We start from the raw sequence: 21,264 nt of genomic DNA on the forward strand, positions 1-21,264 counted from the left end.
ACAAGAGAAGACATACAGGTGTATACTATATATAAGGGAGATGACAAACATGTATATACTGAGGTGAAAATGAGGGATGTGAGGTGAAAATGAAAAGGTGTGAGTGCAAAATGAGAGGAGTGAGGGAAAATAGTGGAGTGATTGGAAAATGACAGATGTGAGGTCGAAATGACAAGTGTTAGGGGGGAATGAGAGTAGTGAGGGGGGAAATAAGAGGAGTGAGGGGGAAAATGAGAGGTGTAAGGGAGAAAATGAGAGGCATGATGGGAAAATAAGAGACGTGAGGTGCTATAACTAACCACAGATATTTACTATGCCCAAGCAACACCGGGCTCTTCAGCTAGTATACAATAAAGCTGTGGGAGAAATTAGCGCACATGGGGTCTTATCCGATAGACTCAGTATGATCTCAGTCAGATGATATTAACCTGATGTATCCGTTGTTTGAGCACTGAATCTGAGTGACAGCTGCAGCAGATCCACGGGTCAGCAAGTGACCGTTGACATAAATATTGAAGGATTTCTGTGAAATAGTTCCGCCCTGCTGAAGTGGTAGAGACAAACCACAGCTCTTTCATCATATCTTGTCTGGACTGATGTCTCTACAACATCAGCAGCATGGAACTATCCCACAGAAATCCTTCAATATTCATTTCCCCAATATACTAATACTGTATATTTTCTAAAGAAATAAGCCATTAACTTCTATATTAGAAACTCAAATATCACAGCCGAAGTTTAAAAACATCATATAATGTCTTTAATGTGCGCATTAATGTGCGCATATTCATATCTATAGTATATTCTATCAGTATTCCAAAAAGAGCAGCGGCACTCACCAATGGCACTCACCAACTACTGCTTGTTTACTCTCTTAGAACATTTACAGAATCTTGATGGATAGAAATGCAGCGCCTCAGGGTCCTGGTCGTTGCAGTAATGTCGTTCTTCCACCAGGGGGAGTGATGTTACGTCTGGAGGCAATAAAGGAGATCACCTTACCAGGTATCACAAACCACACTACACACTCCAGTCCACCAGGGGGAGCTATGCTCCTATCTAGTAGGGCACTCTTCACAATTAGGTAAAACTGGTGGTCTGGATAGGAAGTTAGGCAGAATCTGACTGGGCTTCACCCAGGCAGCACCTTCTAAGGCAGACAGGGGAAAGGAGGAACATCAAACAGCTGCAAACAGAGAGGTCCCTGACAGGGGTGGGATCCTGTCAGAGGCCTAGATAGAGGGTTACGGAGCTGCGCCTGCCCCGATGTGCGGCAGCATCCTAAGAAAGGACACGAAGAGAATTGCGTTGCCGAGAGTGAGAAACAAAGTCATAGCACAAGGAGAGGAATCCAGAGGGAGTTCTGCCCTGCAGTAGGCTGCCTCCCTCTGAGGCGCCAAAGCCGGTGGCCGGAACACCGAGGAAGCAATCGTCTCTAAGCCTTGCTTCAGAGACCGGCAGGACAGTTAATTCCACGTTAGCTGCCCGACCTTACACCCAGGAGGCACGGTGGCAACTTCTGGGGGCTGGGGCGTCGTAGGGTCCCTGTAAAAAGCCTCAGGCCGTCAGTCATACGGGCTTGTCCTATGCATACTATCTGGGGGACAGAGAGAGAGAAAGAGACATAACATCGAGAACACCAACATCAGTTGTGAGGACCTCACCGAGAAGCTCAGCAGGGAGGGACTACAACACTCAAGCGCTAGAGGAAGGCTACTGATTTCCACCTGGATAAGGGGACTCTGAAGTTGCCTTCAGACCAGCCGGACTCTGCCTGCCCTGTGATCTGGTGCTCTGGACTGTGGACGCTGAAGCATTCAGTAAAAGTAAAGAGACTGCAACCTTGAGTCCTCGTTATTCACTGCGCCTTACAACATCCACAATTCACCATCTACACTCTGGGAAGCCCTGGGGATACACTTCACCTGTGGGAAGGTATACCAACTACCTGCCATCACATCACCCCAGCGGACCCCTAAGCAGCGTCGGTCACCCTAACCGAATACCACAGGTGGCGTCACGAACATTATGCCTTTAAAGACCTTTCCCCCATTTACAATGGACGTCCCCTAGGGCCACGGACCGGGTCAGCCACCGTGACATCCCTGACGAGAACCGAAGAGCCCGGCTCCGAGTACCCCATTGCCCTACAGGGGGGGCCATCAAGAAACAAGCCCCGCAATGTTGTGTATTAGACCACCACCCCGAAGACATAAAAGGACAACATCTGCAAGGAGCTGGTGTGGGTTTCCTCTGGGTTCTCCGATTTCCTCCCACACTCCAAAGACATAGTAATAGGGAATTTAGATTGTGAGTCCCATTGGGATAGCAGCGATAATGTCCGTAAAGCGCTGTGGAATATGATGGTGCTAAATAAGCAAAGCATAATAATAATAATAATGATAATAATAAAGCGTGGAAGATGAGTCTGGTTATTGATATATGCAGAAGTAACAGGGATTGGAGTCTTTCTGTGTCATAATATTCAGTTTGATACGCTGGATACATACATACACTTACATCTATGATGGACTCATGATGATTGAATGACATTAGAATATTGACTTCTTATTAAATTCCAATATAACATCCCGACAATCTGAGGAATCCAAAGAGAAATTCCACAGATATGTTCTCGGTGTTTGAAGACTCTCTGTCACTTCAAGCTCTATCACTGCACCTGAATTTATTTATTGCAAATTGTACAATGGTGAAAGTAATATGAAGCTAATCTGACCCTGATGGCACCAGTATCAGTATTTAGACCCAAACGTCTCCAGAACAAGATGTCTGTGGTGAAAGGCCTGTAAATTTAATTGATCATCATCCTTTATTCTCATAATGTGGTGTAGGATATGTAATGTAATTGTAGGCTTTATTTTATTAAATTTGTGACAAAGTCACTATGCTTAATGGCGTCAGTGATATAAAGCCAGAGTATTTTCCTCCAGCATACTAAAGTGTTGTGAGACTTAGGCTACTTTCACACTTCTGTCGTTTGGGCTACGTCGCAATGCGTCATTTTGTAGAAAAAACGCATCCCGCAAAGTTGCCCGCAGGATGCGTTTTTTTCTCCATAGACTTGCATCAGCGATGCATTGCGACGTATGGCCACGTTGTGCGACGGATGCGTCGTGTTTTGGCAGACCGTCGGCACAAAAAAATGTTCCATGTAATGTTTTTTTGTGCGTCGCTTCTGCCATTTTCAACCACGCATGCGCGGCCGAAACTCCGCCCCCTCCTCCCCGGACTGCAGAATGGGCAGCGGATGCGTTGAAAAACTGCATCCTCTGCCCACGTTGTGCAGTTATTTTCACAACGTCCGTCGGTACGTCGGATGGAAGTGTGAAAGTAGCCTTAAGCTAAAGTTGTATAACTGGTTTTATGTGGACATTCACAGAGCGGGTGGAAGAATGTCCATCTTATCTCCAGCTACAGAGCCGGCACCACCGTGTCCTGACAGACCTGTGTGATGTCACAATCATGTGATCAGTCACGTGATGGAAGAGTCACATGGTCTGGGGCTTAAGTATTTAGCTTCCATTTTGTTTTGCTGTTTTGCCCAGAGGGCAGCATTTATTTTGTGCTTCAACTTTGGTTTATGCTGTATCCAATAAACCAAGTGCATCCTTAAAGACAGAGTGTTCCCTTGACTACCCCCATGTGCAGGTGAGTGAGCTGATCTACCACAGGTGGTGTTAGAAGTGTGGGCAGCATTCCCAGTGAACATGTGTGACGGCCACAAGCCAGCGTATATGGGCAAGATGGAGGACCTGCTCAAACAACTGCTACAAGCACAGCAACAGCAACTACACCAGCAACAATTACAGCAGCAACAGATGGCGCAAGAAGAGACCAGTAAGCTGCTTCCACAACAAATGCAGCAGCAGCACCAGCAACACCAGCAGCAGATTGACTTGCTGGCAGAGGCGGTTCGTGGAAGGCTGGCAGCCCCTTCCCTAAGTCCAGGTGACGACATGTACGTCTGGAAGGTGGTAAGACAAACTATGCAAAAAGTGATGATGTGGAGGCAATTTTGACGATGTTCAAGTGGGTGGCAGAGCGTGAGATGCTACCACCAGAGCAGTGGGCAGAGGTGCTGGCTCCCAATTTGACTGGTGAGCCCCAGAAGGCCTATTACGATTTGGCATTACAGGATGGGCAGGAGAAAGCGAGACAGGGATCCGGTATAAGCAATGTACCTAGGGACCCATCCTGGAGCCAAGATCGAGGATGTCACCATGGCAGAGACACTGTTGCTGGCCCAGAAACAACAGTGCCATCAGCAGAGCCGAGACTTGTTTTCAGAGTTACCAGGATGTATGCAGGTTGTTGAGGACGATATCCTGACTGAACCACATGTGAGGATGAACCAAAGGCCGTATTGGATTCCCGAAGCTTGCCGTGATCTCCAAGGAGGTGAAGAGAATGTTGAGCCTCGGTGTCATCGAGGAGTCAAAGATTGGCTGGTCCAGCCCTATTTCCCTGGTGCTGAAGCCAGATGGGGAGTGGTGCTTCTGTAATGAGGTGTCCAAGTTCGACACGTATCCGATGCCCCATTCAATGAGCTTATTGTGAGGCTAGGGTCAGCCAGATTCATCACCACTCTGGACCTAACAAAATGGTACTGACAAATTATCCTGTCTCCAAGTGCCAAGGAAAAGACAGCCTTCTCTACACCTGACGGGTGCTTTCAGTATACCTGGATGCAGTTTGGACTACAAGAAGCCCCAGCTACCTTCCAGAGGGCTATGGACCGGATACTAGTCCTTCATAAGAAGTATGCTGCCGCTTACTTGGACCACATCGTGATCTTCAGCCTGGATTGGGGAAGTCACCTGCAGAAGGTCCAGGCGGTACTGGATGCACTGAGCAAGGCAGGGTTTACTATAAACCCAAAGAAGTGCGCCCTCGGGAAAGAAGAGGCAAAGTACTTGGGCTACATTGTTGGAAGAGGTGAGATAAAGCCACAAATAGGCAATGTGTAGGCAATCCAAAAGTGTCGGCAGCCGACCACCAAGAAGCAGATTAGGGTGTTTCTGGGAATTGTGGGATATTATCAGCGACTTATCCCAAATTTCGCCATGATAGCCACACCCCTGACGGATCTGCTCAAGGGCACAAGGATATCGATGGTCAAGTGGTCCTCTGAACCAGAGATGGCATTCCAGGAGTTGAAGCTTGCCCTGTGCAGACAGCCGGTCTTGGTCACACCGGATTTCACTAAGGAGTTTGTGCACCAGATGGATGCCTCTGACGTCGGGGTGGGAGGCGGTGTGTCCCAGAAGATAGATGGGGACGAACATCCAGTCCTGTACCTAAGTAGGAAGCTCTCCTCCTGTGAGAAATACTATGCCATTGATGAAAAAGAGTGCTTGTCCATCAAATGGGCAATTAATACCCTGAGGTACTACCTGCAAGGCCGTAAGTTCTGGCTAGTGTCTGATCATGTGCCCCTGAGATGGATGAGGAAAAGGAAGGGGAAAATTGACTGGGTGACTAGATGGTTGTTGGCACTCCAGGATTTTAATTTTCATGTGTAGCATAGGCCAGGGAAGTTGCATTGGAACACAGATGCCCTGTCCAGGGTACCCTGCTTAGCCAGTGAAGGTGCCTAAACCCCCGGCATTGGGCAGAGGGGGGAGGAATATGTGACAAAGTCACTGGTAAAGTACTGGAGAGGAGATATGTGTCACTATGCTTAAAGCCGTCAATTATATAAAGAGTATTTTCTTCCAACACACTAAAGTGTTGTGAGGCTGAAGCTAAAGTAGTATAAATGGGCTGGTTTTATGTAGACATTCATAGAGCGGGTGGGAGAATGCCCACTTTATCTCCACCTGCAGAGTCTGCACCACCGTGCCCTTACAGGACCTGTGTGATGTCACAATCATGTGATCAGTCACACGATGGAGGAGTCACATGGTTTGGGGCTTAAGTATTTAGTTTCAAAAGGCTGCAGGGTGTTGTATGTCTGGAGAGAAATACTCCAGGAAAGCGTTTGTTCACGTGGTACTTGTCAAAAGAACATTGCTAACCCTGTGTGGGCTGAGCCCCACTAATTCAAGGACTGCACCTAGTGCTACCTTTTGTTTTGATGTTTTGCCCAGAAGGCCATGTTTACAGTATTTTGTACTTAAACCTTGGTTCATCATGTACCCAACAAACCAAGTGCATCCTTAAAGATGCAGTGTTCCAGTGACTACCTCTGTGTGAAGCCGAGTGAGCCGATCTACCACAACTTACCTAGCGCCTTTAGTTCCACAGCGCAGGATTGTCCCCATTGGGGCTCACAATCTAAATTTCCTATCAGTATGTCTTTGGAGTGTGGGAGGAATCTGGAGAACCCAGAGGAAACCCACGCAAACATGGGGAGAACATCCAAACTCCTTGCAGATGAATTCCTGTGCTGCAGTGTTTAGCACTAGAAAACACCACGGCGGCATCATCCTCCCTCCAGAAAAATGAAAAAAAACACAAAGTGGCATAAATCTATTCTTCAATATTATTTTATAGCCGATTTTATATTCATGTTCTAAGTGAAAAACATAACTTCAAATACATTAATGTGAAGCAAAATATCATACTCACCCCAATAAGGTCATGATCATTGATCATCCCCTCTACTTCACTTACAGATGTAAATAATAATAATAACAATCTTTATTTGTAAAGCGAGAATATATTCTGCAGTGCTTTACAATTATATGATCATTACTCCCTATGTTGGATGCTTCACACCAACATATAACATAATATAATCCCAGGTCACCTGAAGCACCTATGCTACAAAGCAAGATGTATCACAGCACCGCCACCTACGATGTGCAATTTATAATACTGAGGTCTTCTTATGTGACAGAAGGGTCTTCAGCCCTCACCTCAGTCACTTAGTGTGACATCTACCTCTTCTCTAACCCTCTATAACTAAACACCTACCTAGTACATTTTGAGAGCATCTGAAATTGTTAAAACTTGAAAATGGCACAGGAAACGTCTTGAAGAGGAGACAGAGAAGATTTATGGGATGATAATAAGGGGAGGGGGGGGGGCATTTCCAACATGAGAAAGGGAATAAGCATTAAAGACCTCGAGAAAATGTCTCACATTGGAAAGAAATTGGTGAATCAGAATCAAAGAAGATGAAATAGTGCGTTGACTGAAGTGCCTCAGTGGGCGTATTAGGGCACATCCAGACTATGGCTCCTCTTCCTCATTACCTACTGGTGCCATGCCTGCTACATGACTGACAGAGGCATGGCTGCGTAACATCACCTCTGCTCTTCACAGTCAAACAAGAAGAGGGCCAGCACTGGAGGGGAGAAGCCATGGGAAGTGATAGACTGGAGGTGTACTGATACGCCCACCAGTGCACTTGTGAACATCACTTGCATATCAATAAAGGCCCAATTTGTCACAATGGTGCGGCAGATGACTTCTTGTGCAGGGATATTGTTATAGATAGGTTCCCTTTCAGCTACTCCAAATGCCAGATCCTAAAGCCCCCGTCACACTAAGCGAGGTCGCTAGCGAGATCGCTGCTGAGTCACAAGTTTTGTGACGCAACAGCGACCTCAGTAGCGATCTCGCTATGTGTGACACGTACCAGCGACCAGGCCCCTGCTGTGAGATCGCTGGTCGTGTCGGAATGGCCTGGACCGTTTTTTGATCGTTGAGGTCCCGCTGGGCAGCACACATCGCTGTGTTTGACACCTTACCAACGACCTCGTTTACAGGACGTCCCATTGAATCATCATGAAATAGCATCGTTGTACAGGTCGTTACAGGTCACTACAGGTCGCCGCATCGCTGCTGCGTCGTTGGGGAGATCGCACTGTGTGACATCTCACCAGCGACCACATAGCGACGCAGCAACGATCCCTGACAGGTCGTATCGTTGTCGGGATCGCTTAAGCGTCGCTATGTGTGACGGGGCCTTTAATGCCCTCGGTCATATATCATTCTTGTACAGTTACGAAGGTCTCCTTCAGTACCGGTGTCAAATCAGTGTTTTCCATCAGTGTGTCATCAGTGTGTCCCTTTTTACCATCCGTGTGCCATCAGTGTGTCATCCATGTGTCCATTTCTACCATCAGTGTGTCATCTGTATGTCATCAGTGTTTACCATCAGTGTTTACCTTCAGTGTGTCAACAATGTGTTTGTTTTTACCATCAGTGTGTCATCAGTGTATCCATTTTTCCCATCCATGTGTCATCCCTGTGTCCCTTGTTACCATCCGTGTGCCATTAGTGTTTTCCATCAGTGTGTCCTTTTTTACCATCGGTGTTTCATCTCTGTGTCCACTTTTACCATCCATGTGTAATCAGTGTTTTCCATCAGTGGGTCCGTTTTTGCCATCAGTGTTTCGTCCCTTTCTCTGTTTTTACCATGCTTGTGCCATTAGTGTTTTCCATCAGTGTGTCATTTTTTTACCATCCGTGAGCCATCAGTGTTTTCCATCAGGGTGTCATCCCTGTGACCATTTTTACCATCAGTGTGTCATCCTGGTGTCCCTTTTTACCATCCATGTGCAATCAGTGTTTTCCATCAGTGAGTCCGTTTTTGCCATTAGTGTTTCATTCCTTTCTCTGTTTTTACCATGCTTGTGCCATCAGTATTTTCCATCAGTGTGTCCATTTTTACCATCAGTGTGTAATTCCTGTGTCCCTTTTTACCATCCGTGTGCCATCAGTGGGCCCGTTTTTGCCATCAGTGTTTTCCATCAGGGTGTCATCCCTGTGTCCGTTTTTACCATCAGTGTGTCATCCGTGTATTCTATCCGTGTGTCCGTTTTTACCGTCAGTCATCGGTGTTTTTTATGGATGGATAAAGACAAAAATGATAAAGCTTCTCCTCTACTTTGCAATGTTAAACATGGACGGCAGATGGATTGTGCTCTGATGCCATCCGTGCGTTGTACGTATTTTTCACAGTCCCGTACACTCGTATTGGCCCTTGTCATCTGTGCTACCAGAATAAACAGAGATGTCTCCTTATATTTTGCACAGACACACGGTCCGTGTAAAGACTGTGCATAGCGCCTTAGGTTATAATGGGTACGTGTGGCTTCTGTGAAAACAACATACAACAGGTACTGGAAACACGGACGTGTGAAGGAGGAATTTCAGAAAGTCCTGTCCTAGAGACAGCTGTGACGGCCAGTGATCAATGAGGGGCTATAGATTAGGGGGTCTTATTAATGTACTTGCTGTGTGAACCAGGCTGTATAGTATTCTGTGCACCTGACTGGTGAATCACTGTCAAGTAAAATGTCATCTGCATCATTATTACAAGAGATCTGGTCTCCTCACATACTGTGTAATGATTACTTCTCAAATCACAGTCAAAACAATATGGCCAAGTATGTGTGGTATTCATTCCAAAAACCAAATTCCTCCATGAATACTTTTAAAACAAAAAATGAATCAAAAAGACAATTATATACACAGGAAAAGTATACAAAAGGTCAACATCAATTCCTATCTGGAAGAAGAGAAACAGCTGAGAATCCCTTATGTGAAACCTCCAAAGGATGTGATGGACGGGTCAGAGATGGGGTCCGCACAGTGATTATGTGGAGCACGACACTGAAGGAGCCAATCACTCACTGCACGGGGCCGCTATATACCAATATGATGGATGGATGGATTAATGAGCCAAAAATGTCACAGCACACACGATGGGCACACAATATCATTTTTCTTGCACTAAGAGGCTTTGGATAGCTGATACTTTTGGGAATATACACATACACTACAGTCTTAAAACTATCAAAACCCCCTCATCTCTTCCAAATCCAAATGTGTTCTTAAGTTGCTGCATAGTAATTGAGTTTCCGCCATCCTCCCGGCGTTTCCTAGCGTAGACTGTATGGCTCAGCATACACTGTACCCTAGAAACATCCTACAAGCTGCGTATTTCACATCCCAGATGTGGAGACCTGGGAAGAAGGCACCCATGCAAGAACTGGCAATTATTCCTAATCCAGAATGTATCGTCATAGTCAGATGCTCCACGTCCCACATTACCTTTGCACGCGTGAAACAAGACCTAAATAGATCCAGAAGTGGCATGCTGATAACCAGGGGGAACCCTCAGAGGGGTCTCCAGGGCAGAGCAGATCCTAGTAAGCAGGCAATTCTTAGCAGCTCCATGGGAAACATGGCCAGAACAGCTGTGTAAGGAGCTGTCAGTGAGGAGGAGGAGGGAGGAAAGGAAGGCTGAGTGGTTGCTTCAAACCCAGCACCGCTATCCCGTTGGTTGGAATAGCATCCTTGGATGAGACAAGCTGGCACGGTTCTCGCTCAAACTTGGCACTACCTAACGAATGCAGCGCACGATTCAAGGGAAAACACTCTCAGTTTAAATGGAGTCTATTTATAAGTTTAGAGGCAAAATCTAAGCCATGAGTGGTCGGCACAGAAGAGGAGGAACCATGCTCCTACTCCTGGTGACTGTCCGCTATGAATCCAGCTTCAGTCTCTGCACATCACTCTCAGGTTGTAGCCAATGTCTCCACTTCTGAATAACCTGAATGCAGGGAGCCCCCCAACAGCTCAGGTCCCGTTATGACTGGACCCCTGCCAAACACTCAGCATTCCTTCCATGTGGCTGGCACAGGACGTTGTAGCAATCTCTGAGGCTCACATCTTTTAAAACTGCCCAAGGGCAAGCAATAGACATGATGGAAACCCCGTAAGACATGTGCAAGGAAGGCCTGGGGTCTAGAGGCTTATTCCGATGTCAGTGTTGGTCACCTGTGCGCTGTCTGTTTTCCTACTATGTCCTATGGACCTACTCACGTTTGATTTTTTGGGGACAGATGGCCCATATGAGAAAAAAGGGAGAAACGTCCAACTCACTCATCTCAGTGAAGATGTCTCCCAAAAAAACAGCACCAAAAATAGCATCTGTGTGTTGTTGGATCTTCACAAACCAGTTGCGTACCGTTGTTTTGAAAGGGATTCTCCAGTCCAGGGAGCAAACTTACAAGTGGTTGAAGATAAGGCTACTTTCACACTAGCGTCGGAATCTGCCCGTCGCAATGCGTCGGGCCGAGATTCCGACACTAGCGTTTGATGCGCCACACAACGGGTGCAGCGGATGCATTTCTCCGGCGCATCCGCTGCCCCATTGTAAGGTGCGGGGAGGTAGGGGCGGAGTTCCGGCCGCGCATGCGCGGTCGGAAAAAGCGGTCCGTCGGCAGCAAAAAACGTTACATTTAACGTTTTTTGCTCCCGGCGGTCCGCCACAACACGGCGCAATCGTCGCACGACGGTTGCTACGTGTGGCAATGCGTCGCAATGCGTCGCTAATGTTAATCTATGGGGCAAAAACGCATCCTGCAAACAACTTTGCATGATGCGTTTTTTGCCATAAATGACGCATTGCGACGTATTGCAAAAAACGCCAGTGTGAAAGTAGCCTCAGGTGCAATAAATACCCGTGGCCTTCATTTCGCTTCTTTCTGTAGGAAATATACAAGCTAGCTGCTCCTTCTCCATTCCCCCTACATAGCATGCTTCTCCGACCACACCATTGTACCTACCGCAGAACAGTAGTCTGAGACCCTCCCCCTGCTCTTGGATTGGCCAGCACTGCTCATGTGATCCAATATCACCTTTATGTACATGTTCTGGTCAGGAACATATGGGAAAAGCTGTGATATCTATTGGCGGCTACTCTACTGGAGGTCTTGTATGATAATGTCACTGCACTTGGGTTTCCTAACAGGAATGGACCCAACTCACATTTTTAAGTATTCTCCAGTGACCATAAAAAGGAACTTTTTCTATTTTCCTTCATATTTTCATGTAGTCATGTAGCTTCACCCTGGGGGGCACCAAGGCTTGAAAGGTGTTCTGTGCAATCTCATTACTGGTGGTCTCTTTCCTACGTCACTTGACCAGGATAAATGTAGCACCAGGACAGAAATGTGCTGTAACAGAGATAATGACCGACATGTAACACTGTTGTGGGTACAGCGGCCTCATGTGGAAACATGGACTGCAGTCCTGGAAGGATTAGGGCATGAGACAGGATTTGTCAAAGATTAGAAAAAGAGAACATTGCCCTCCTGTCCTACGAGTGACATGTAGGGAACCTCCACCTTCACAGACATGGTTACAGTGCAGTGTAATCAGATTTCTACATCACCCTATTAACAATTTTTGTTTAGAATCCACAGTGCGGACCACCCAAAGTCTGTGCAGGCGGTTACAATACACTAGCAGGGTCCTACCGTTAGCTGCCTTCTTCAGTGTGGGAGCGAGTGATGTAGAATCCTATGACATTGCCTTCCATATTGAAGATGGTGGCCTAGGAACAGGAAAAGGACGCTGCCTATCTTAGTGCAGCCTACAGTATGGACCTCTTATCTCCAAGAATCGCTAACAGGGTGATGTAGATAAAATTCTGCAGATTCCGGAACGATGGTCTCTTTCTGGTGACTCTGGAGGTATGCTCAGGCTAAAAGGCTGGGCTGCGATACTTTCATTAGTCAGTATATACTTGATTTGGGCAAAAATTAAAAAGTCACATGTAAAGCCTCATCCAAATGTCCAAATTCATCCTTCCCATTATAGACACATGATCGTGTTTTATTGTGGACCGTGTGGCTGCAAAAAATTTCAGAGACATGTCCGGACTTGATATGGGTCATGGATCAAAATCACTCAAACAAGTGTATGGGTTCATGAAAATCGTGGGCAGCACACGGATGGCCTGTGTACGATGTCCATTTTTAAAGGGAACCTGTCCCATGATAATACAGTACAGTCTGTAGACATAATGCTATAGTGACGGGGAGCCGAGTACATGGATATGTAGTTTGTGAGAAAAGTCTGTTTAACTTGTTTTAATCATTTAACCCTCTGCTCTTTCTAGTTTTGTTCCAGTGGCCAGTTCTACCAGTGACTGACAGCTGTCTCTGTTTTAACTCCTATACATAGAAAGCTGTCAGTCACTGATAGGACCGACCTCTGGGCCCAAAATCCTAGAAAGAGCAAAGGGTTAAATGATGAAAGCCCAGGTCTAACTCGGATGAGGATCGCAGCGCAATGCTCGGACTGGCCGACTCCTCCAACAGGAGCGTGACAGGACGTATTTCTATGAAGCTGTCACGCTCGGGGTTTATATTTTAGAACATTATGATGTATTACATGAAGAGACAAATAGAGGTAAAAATCGATTGCAATTATCAATTATATTGTCTACTTTACCGTAACAGATTTTATGCAAATTTTCAGCTGCGTTTTTAAAATACCAGCAAAACCTATGAGATTTCAGAAATCTCATGCACAAACATTGTTTTTTTTTTTGTCATCAGGATTTTGTCCTTTGCATGTTTTTTTGCACAATGGAGCATGTCACTTCTTTTAGAGTTTTTTCAAGGTTTTTCACCCATTGAAATGAATGGAAAAAAAAACACCAAAACCTGATTCTATAGAATAGGACTTTTTTTTTCAACACTGAACTTTATCAGCATGCATAACAGACAAATCTAGCAGGCAAAAACCACCGCAAAAAACGCACAAAAGACACAAGAAAAACATGCATTTTTTTCTACTGCTTCTTTCCTGCCAAGAGATCAGATTTTGCTGCAGAAAAAAATGCTGAAAAAAAATGCTGAAAAAAAATGCCTAGTGTGAACTTACCCTGACAGCCATTTTCATAATACACATTAGCGTCGCCCACTGGTGGTCAGATTTGATACCACATTAACTATACTATACACACTGTGGATGACAACCGGGTTATTGAAAATCTAATAAACAGATCGACCAGTAGAGCTGCAAATAGAATGTTCTGTTGTAAGTAAACATCAATATTCTGTTACAATCTAATTTTTGCAACCATTGTAATAACTGTTAATAAAAAGCAGCTTTTGTAGTTTAGGTACTTGGGAAACTACTGATGTTCAATCATATTTACTTTGCAGCCTTATCATTTATAAAACATGGCTGGAAAAGAGAATTGTCATGTAAAATATCTGTTTTGGTGAATGGTTGCATTTCACATAAAATATGAATTTTGAAGCATTTCTTAGAATTCTGTTGTGCCATTCCTTTGTTACCTGAAAGAGTATAACATATATATATATACACAGTGGGGAAAATACCGTATTTTTTGCTTTATAAGACGCACCCCAAATTTTGAAGCGAATAATAGGAAAAAAACTTTTTTTTCCATAAAATGGTGGTGCTTCTTATAATCCATGCGTCTTAATGCTTACCGGGGGCTGGTGGCTGCAGTGAAGCGGGGTCCCAGAGTTCCTGCTGGAGGAGGCAGGAGTGGAACGTTGCTGCAGGACGCAGGCTGAGATGAGGGGGTGTCCTGATGTGCGGTGTGCCGCTGCAGGTGTCCGATGCTGCTGCTGTACTCTGTCCCCAGTCTTGCCCGATGCTGCTGTCACTGCGCTCTGTCCCTGGTGCTGCCGAGTGCTGCTACCACCGTGCTCGGTCCCTGATGCTGCCGCCACGCTCTGTCCCCCGGTGGTTGCCGCCACACTCTGTTCCGTGCTGCGTGGGGGGGCTCTGCCATTCCATCCATGCTTTCCTGTGCATGTGCGGTGGATTCCCTTTGGGAAAATGGCCGCCGGGAGACGGCGCATGAGCAGATGGAGATCTCGGCACTGAAATCTCGGGAAATCTCCATCTGCGCATGTGCCGTCTCCCGGCAGCCATTTTCCCGAAAAGGAATCCACCGCACACGCACAGGAAAGCACGGATGAAACGGCAGAGCCCCCCACGCAGCACGGGAAAGAGCGCGGTGGCAACCACCGGGGGACAGAGGGTGGCGGCAGCACCCGGCAGCACCAGGGACAGAGCGCGGCGGCAACCATCAGGCGATAGAGGGTGGCAGCAGCACCCGGGACAGAGCGCGGCAGCAAGCACCGGGCACCGGACACCCGCAGCGGCAGCACAGATAAGGTATATCCATATTGTAAGATGCACCCCCATTTTCCTCCCAAATTTGGGGGGGAAAAGTGCATCTTACAAAGCGAAAAATACGGTAAGTATTTGATACACTGACGATTTTGCAAGTTTTCCCACCAACAAAGAATAGAGAGATCTGTCATTTTTATCGCAGGTACACTTCACCTGTGAGGAATCTAAAAATAAAAACCAGAAAATCACATTTTATGATTTTTACATAATTAAATTGCATTTTATGGCATGAAATAAGTATTTCATCACCTACCAACCAGCAAGAATTCTGGCTCTCATAAACCTGTTAGTTTTTCTCTAAGAAGCCCCCTACTCTCTACTCATTACCTGTATTAATTGCACCTGTTTGAACTCATTACCTGTATAAAAGACACCGGTCCACACACTCAATCAATCACACTCCAACCTCTCCACCGTGGCCAAGACCAAAGAGCTGTCTAAGGAAACAAAATTGTAGACCTGCATAAGGTTGGGATGGGCTACAGGACAATAGGCAAGCAGTTTGGTGAGAAGGCAACCTATGTTGGCACAATTATTAGAAAATGGAAGAAACACAAGATGACTGCCAATCTTCCTCAGTCTGGAGCCCCATGCGAAATCTTGCCTCGTGGGGTAAGGATGATTCTGAGAAAGGTCAGGAATCAGCCCAGAACTACACAGGAGAACCTGGTCAATGACCTGAAGAGAGCTGGGACCACAGTCTCAAACATTACCGGCAGCGACACACTACGCTCTCATGGAATAAAATCCTGCAGGGCACACTGCAGAGCTTGCAGTGGTGCTCTCTCAGTTCAGATGTCGCATTCTAGGAGATACACTTCTAGCATCGCTGGGAGGTGGGTGACCGAATCATGCTGTGTTTGTCGCCAGGTCCCCTGGTGTTAGCTGCTGCCAGCGGGCGCGGGATGCCGCATCTGCTGGGGCAGTCAGATGGTGGGAGGTTCCCTCCAGTCTTCTCTCAACTCCTCCGGAGTCTCTGTGGTCTGGCGGTGGAGATTGGGTGTTGCCTCAGCATGCTCAGGTGATTGCTGGGAGGCAGATTTAAACCTGCCATTTCCTCCTTTTGTAGCTGATTATTTCAGTTCTGGTAGGTGGTTTAGGTCAGTGTTACTGTGGTTCTGAGGTTCATGGTTTGGTGCCTGTGCTTGGTTTATCATTGTTCACCTTGGTTTATGCCGTTTCACTGCTGCACACCCCTGAGGGCCAGATATACTCTTCACCCAACTCCAAGTCCTCGCAGGGGGGAATTTTAGCAGAGCCCTTTCCAAGCAGAGATCAACACGGCAGCTGGTGACCGGACACACAAACAGCAGAACCAAAAAACGCAATGCAACTACATGAACCAAGGTGAATAATGCCTCACAGCAATCATTTGACCGCGCTGGGGCAACGCCCAATCCCCACCACCAGAGACACCAGAGGAGAAGAGAGAAGACTGGAGGGAATCTCCCACCATCTGACTGCCCCAGCAGATATGGTGTCCCACACCCGCTGGCAGCAGCTAACACCAGGGGACCCGGCGTCCCAACACAGCATAATCACTGGGAGCAGTGGCATTCCCCCTCCCAGCGATACTAGGAGTGTATCTCCTAGAATGCGGCATTTGGACAGAGCGAGCACCCCCCGCACGCTCCATCTACCTGAGGTGACATCCTGTACCTCATGGCCAGTGAAGGGCGACGTGTGACCTGCCCGAGAGGCGGAGCCTGCCCAGAAGCATGAGGGGCCCACTCAGGTACGAAGCTGCTATTCCTGACAAAAGGACAATATTGGCGTAGAAAACTGTTAGGAGACCGTATGGGCGAGAAATGAATGAGGACAAAATAAGGGAGAAATGTGTGAGGGGACAGTATGAAGAGAGAAATGTGTGAAGCAGAAGTGTGAAAAGGCAGTATTAGGAGAAAAATAAAGTGTGGGGGGACAGTATGGGGTGGAGTGTGAGGGAACCATATGGGAAGGGAAAGTGTGATGGAGACCTATGGTGAGAAAAGTAAAGTGTTAAATTGTGAGGGGACAGTATAGGGTAGGGAGTGAGGGGATCATGTATGAGGGGGCAGTGTGGGGGGAGAAAAGTGTGAGTGGACAGAAGTGGGAGTAAAGTAGGAGAGGAGATCATAGGGGAGAAAAATGTGAGGGGACAATACGAGGGAGAAAATGTGGAGTGTGAGGGGACCATATCGGAAGGAAAATTGTGAAGGGTCAGTGTAGGGGGAGTAAAGTGTAATCGGAAAGTATGGAGAAGAAAATTGTGATAGGACAGTACAGAGGAAGAAAAGTGTGAGGGGACTATCAGGGAGAAAATTGTGAGGGGAAATATGGAGCCGAAATATGGGAGGGAACAGTATGGTAGAGTAATGTGCGATGGGAAGTGTGAGGGGACACTATTGGAAGGAAAAGTATGAAGGGACAGTGTGAAGGTAATATTGTGAGGGGATGGTATAAGGGAGAAAAGTGACAGTATGAGGGTGAAATGTGAAAGGGGACAGAATGGGGTGAGTATGAGGAGAGAACATGAGGGGGACATGTGACAGGACAGTGTGGAGGAGAATTGTGTTGGGATGGTATCAGGCAAAAGCACAAGGAGACAGCCTGGGGTAGAAATGTGTTAGGAAAAATGTGCGGAGATAGTATGGGGAGAAAATTGTCAGGGAATAGTATGGGGGAAAGGGTTTTTTTCATAGAAGTTTTGATATTTAGTACCCTTTTGGATAGTTATCCTTACTGGAATTGTTTTTTTATACATATCTAATAAGGGAGGACAGTGGTGGTTATAGTTTATAAGGGTGGACAGTGTGGAGGCAATAATTTGTAGGATGGGGCAATGTGGAGGGCATGTACCATAAGAGTGACAGTGTGAATGTCATATTTTGTGCAAGGAACACAGTGGGGGTCAATTATTTACTTAAGGGCACAGCGTAGGACATACATATTTATTCAGGAGCATTATAATCACACTGTTATTTATTTTTAAGGGCACCATGTCAGGGTGTGCTGTAGAAGACAGACGGAGACTGAAGTCTGTAAAGACAAGCTGTGGGTGTCCAAAGTCATCATGGCATGTGGACCAGGTATAGAAGAAAATAAAGAGAATGATTCCAATCAGGGAAGATGTCATCTGCAAGGTGCCCAGATGTAAACGTTTATTTGTGACACTGATTAAATCTGATCTTCCTTTGGGCAACTTCCCACCGAATTACTAGCAAATACAGAGACAAATCATTTCCAAGGCACCAGAGACATGGTTCTATTTCTTTATTCATCCAAAATGCATCATAATAGCAACATTTTGGCCACCAATGACCTTTTTCAAGCATAAAATGGCAGATGAAGCTGTACTGTTGTTAGTTCTGGTGATGTATTCCTGTACGGAGGTTGGGATACAGTATTTCTGAACTGATGGTGGTTCAGGTGATGTATTCATGTATTTTTCATGGTTCTAGTGCCGTGAAATAGACACATATGAAAAACCAAGAAGGATGTTGGTCCCACTTGTTATAGCATACAAAATAAACATAAAAATGCTGAATAAATACAGAACAATTAATCATTAGTTTAAAAAAATGGATATATTATCCAGCTAGATCTCACCTTTAACTGTGTACAGTTGCTCTTGTATATATCTGCATAAATCGTATGGTCTTTCCTTTAACTTCTGGTAAGTCTGGTAGTTATATCTCCTGATCCTGTTGCAATTAAAATCCACCACATGCTGGAGGGCGGAGTGCTCGATCAGAGAGGTAATATACAAATGACAAAAGAATGACTGGCACTTCCAGGCTAGGATCCTACCTACCCATAAATTCAGGCTTTAAAGGGAACCTGTCACCTGAATTTGGCGGGACTGGTTTTGGGTCATATGGGCGGAGTTTTCGGGTGTTTGATTCACCCTTTCCTTACCCGCTGGCTGCATGCTGGCTGCAATATTGGATTGAAGTTCATTCTCTGTCCTCCATAGTACATGCCTGCACAAGGCAAGATTGCTTTGCGCAGGCGTGTACTATGGAGGACAGAGAATGAACTTCAATCCAATATTGCAGCCAGCATGCAGCCAGCGGGTAAGGAAAGGGTGAATCAAACACCTGAAAACTCCGCCCATATGACCCAAAACCAGTCCCGCCAAATTCAGGTGACAGAGTCCCTTTAAAGAGAGGTATTCATATCTACCCAGAAATTCAGACTTCAGCCTAAGAGAGGTATTGACACTAGACACGTAGGTTCCCAGCAGTTCTGCGACCGCCTTGTCGTTGGTTGCTGGGCATGCAGGAATTGGCCAAATTATGTGCTAAGCGTCTCAGTTTTTTCCTAGTATCCAGAAGCAGTATTGCTATTCATATTTCAGATATTTCACATTGACATGCTTTAGCACTACAGAGTGCAACTTCTTTTGTTTACATTACAGGTTGTGTCTGGCATAGCAGCTTTGCCTCAACAAGGTTAATAGAGCTGAGCAGCAATACCATATATAACCGGTAAACAGACGTGACACGGTTTTTGAAAAATTCAGCCATGTTCTTCCATTTCTAGACAACTTTAAATGTCCAATGTTTATTTAATTTGCAGATGAAACTCGCCCATTGATGTTAATGGTACCAAGAAAAAAAATTAGACAGCTGGGAGATGTACTTTTTCATTGACTAGTTGGAGGAGAAACTTGCGATTCTCTATTAGAGAAAAAAGGATGACACACAGATGGTACAATCACACACACGGATGGGAAAAAAAACAGACGTGTGAACGAGACCCAAACTAAAGTGTACCCCTCCAGAAAATGAGATCCTCCACCAGAGTGAAGAAATGGGGCTCTGTGGCTGCAAAGTGAGCCATTTGTTTGGGGGTAGTCCCTTCTTTAGGGATCATTTTCGTCAATTATCATGGTAAATAATGCTTAAAGGAGTTGTCCACTACATGGACAACCCCTTCATGATCTAAATGTTTGGCCGGGACAAAATAAAAAACCTATACTCATCTACCGTGTCGATTCAATTCGACAGGAGGTGTGGGCAGTGACGCCAGCGCTGATTGGGCGCCGGTGTCACAATAACTGCACGGGAGCCCCACGGAGAGCGAGTGCCGATTCCGCGGGAATGGCATCGTCACGAGAGGCGAGTATAGGCTTTATTATTTTATTGGTGCCAAGCATGGGGTGAGTAGTGGACAACTTCTTTAAATATGAGTACTAACGAGACAGCGCCTGTGTAAGTGTACCTAGCCACATTGGGAAAGCAGTAAAACCTGTAAGTTGGTGGAGCCCGTGTATAGCTGTATGTAGGTTCATGTCTTTTACATGACATTACAGTTTTTTTGCAGTATTTCCTGCCTGTCTGTAACGCAATCTCTAGTGTTGCCATATTTTGCAGTGAAAGCGTTAAAAGCGGGGCTGGACAGTCAGTGATTTTCCACTCTCTGCTATGTAGAAAATTTGCAAAAAGGTCAACAGAAAAATGACAAATCTGCAGCGGGAACAGGGACCCTCTTACAAGCAGATGAATGTCCACATTTATACCCGGCAGCTGGGAAGTGTGCAGATCACTTTAACCCACGGAGTGCTGTCTCCCACAGCAGATCTCAGCCTGAGATACTTACCGCCGAATGGCTGGGGTTCATTGTTTTTCTTGAGAATTGTCACATTTGTCTTAGATCCACTTATGCGTAGGCTTTAATACATTCTATACATTGATCTCAAACGCCATAGTTACACGTCCAAACCACCCTGCAGTTGTAAATTTCCATGTTATGATGTGTCAGATGCGGGAATTGGAGAATTTCCCAACATGGGCCCCATTGCTGAGATTTTAACCTTCCTGCCGAATTTAAAATTCCAAGCAAAAAGCCTGAGTGCTCACAGGATAGTCCCCAGCCCCTGCTCGCTGCAGCCCCCAGAACTAACAGCCGCTCAATTCATTCAGACGCGTGGACACCGTTCCATCTGTAACTACAAACTTACCGGAAAGCAATGAAAGTCACTTTAGGACATTATTGAATAAAAGCAAGTAAAAAAAAATAGGGAATTATCCCCCCCAAATAGAAGCATAAGTATGTAAAGTGATGATATCTGTATCAGAAGATGAATGGTTAATTGCAGCATTGTCGAGGCTGCTGTTTTTTAGATGAAACTCGCCTATTCAAATCTATGGGTGGACAAAAAAAAAATGGAACCCCATACGGATTAACCGTATGGCATCTGATTTTTGTGGATACATTGCCATTATTACATGGGTTATTGTATTTGATCATGTGCATTTTAAAATCTTGATGTATAAATGTGGATGTCATACGGGTGTAAGAAATAGACAAGGATGGCGCACGGATGAAAGC

General features: G+C 45.9%; 1 protein-coding gene across 1 annotated transcript in view; it reads right to left on the minus strand.

Annotated features, from left to right (window-relative positions):
* STARD8 (StAR related lipid transfer domain containing 8) overlaps window positions 1–10,195 on the minus strand; it is a 236,750-nt gene extending 226,555 nt beyond the window's left edge. The window contains exon 1 of the mRNA XM_069747337.1: window positions 10,030–10,195. Coding sequence (XP_069603438.1) covers window positions 10,030–10,074 — 45 coding nt within the window. The 5' untranslated portion in view covers window positions 10,075–10,195. The remainder of the gene's footprint in view (window positions 1–10,029) is intronic.
* Window positions 10,196–21,264: the final 11,069 nt, after the last annotated feature.

Source organism: Ranitomeya imitator, chromosome 2 (assembly GCF_032444005.1).
Source record: "Ranitomeya imitator isolate aRanImi1 chromosome 2, aRanImi1.pri, whole genome shotgun sequence".
Classification (NCBI taxonomy): Eukaryota; Metazoa; Chordata; class Amphibia; order Anura; family Dendrobatidae; genus Ranitomeya; species Ranitomeya imitator.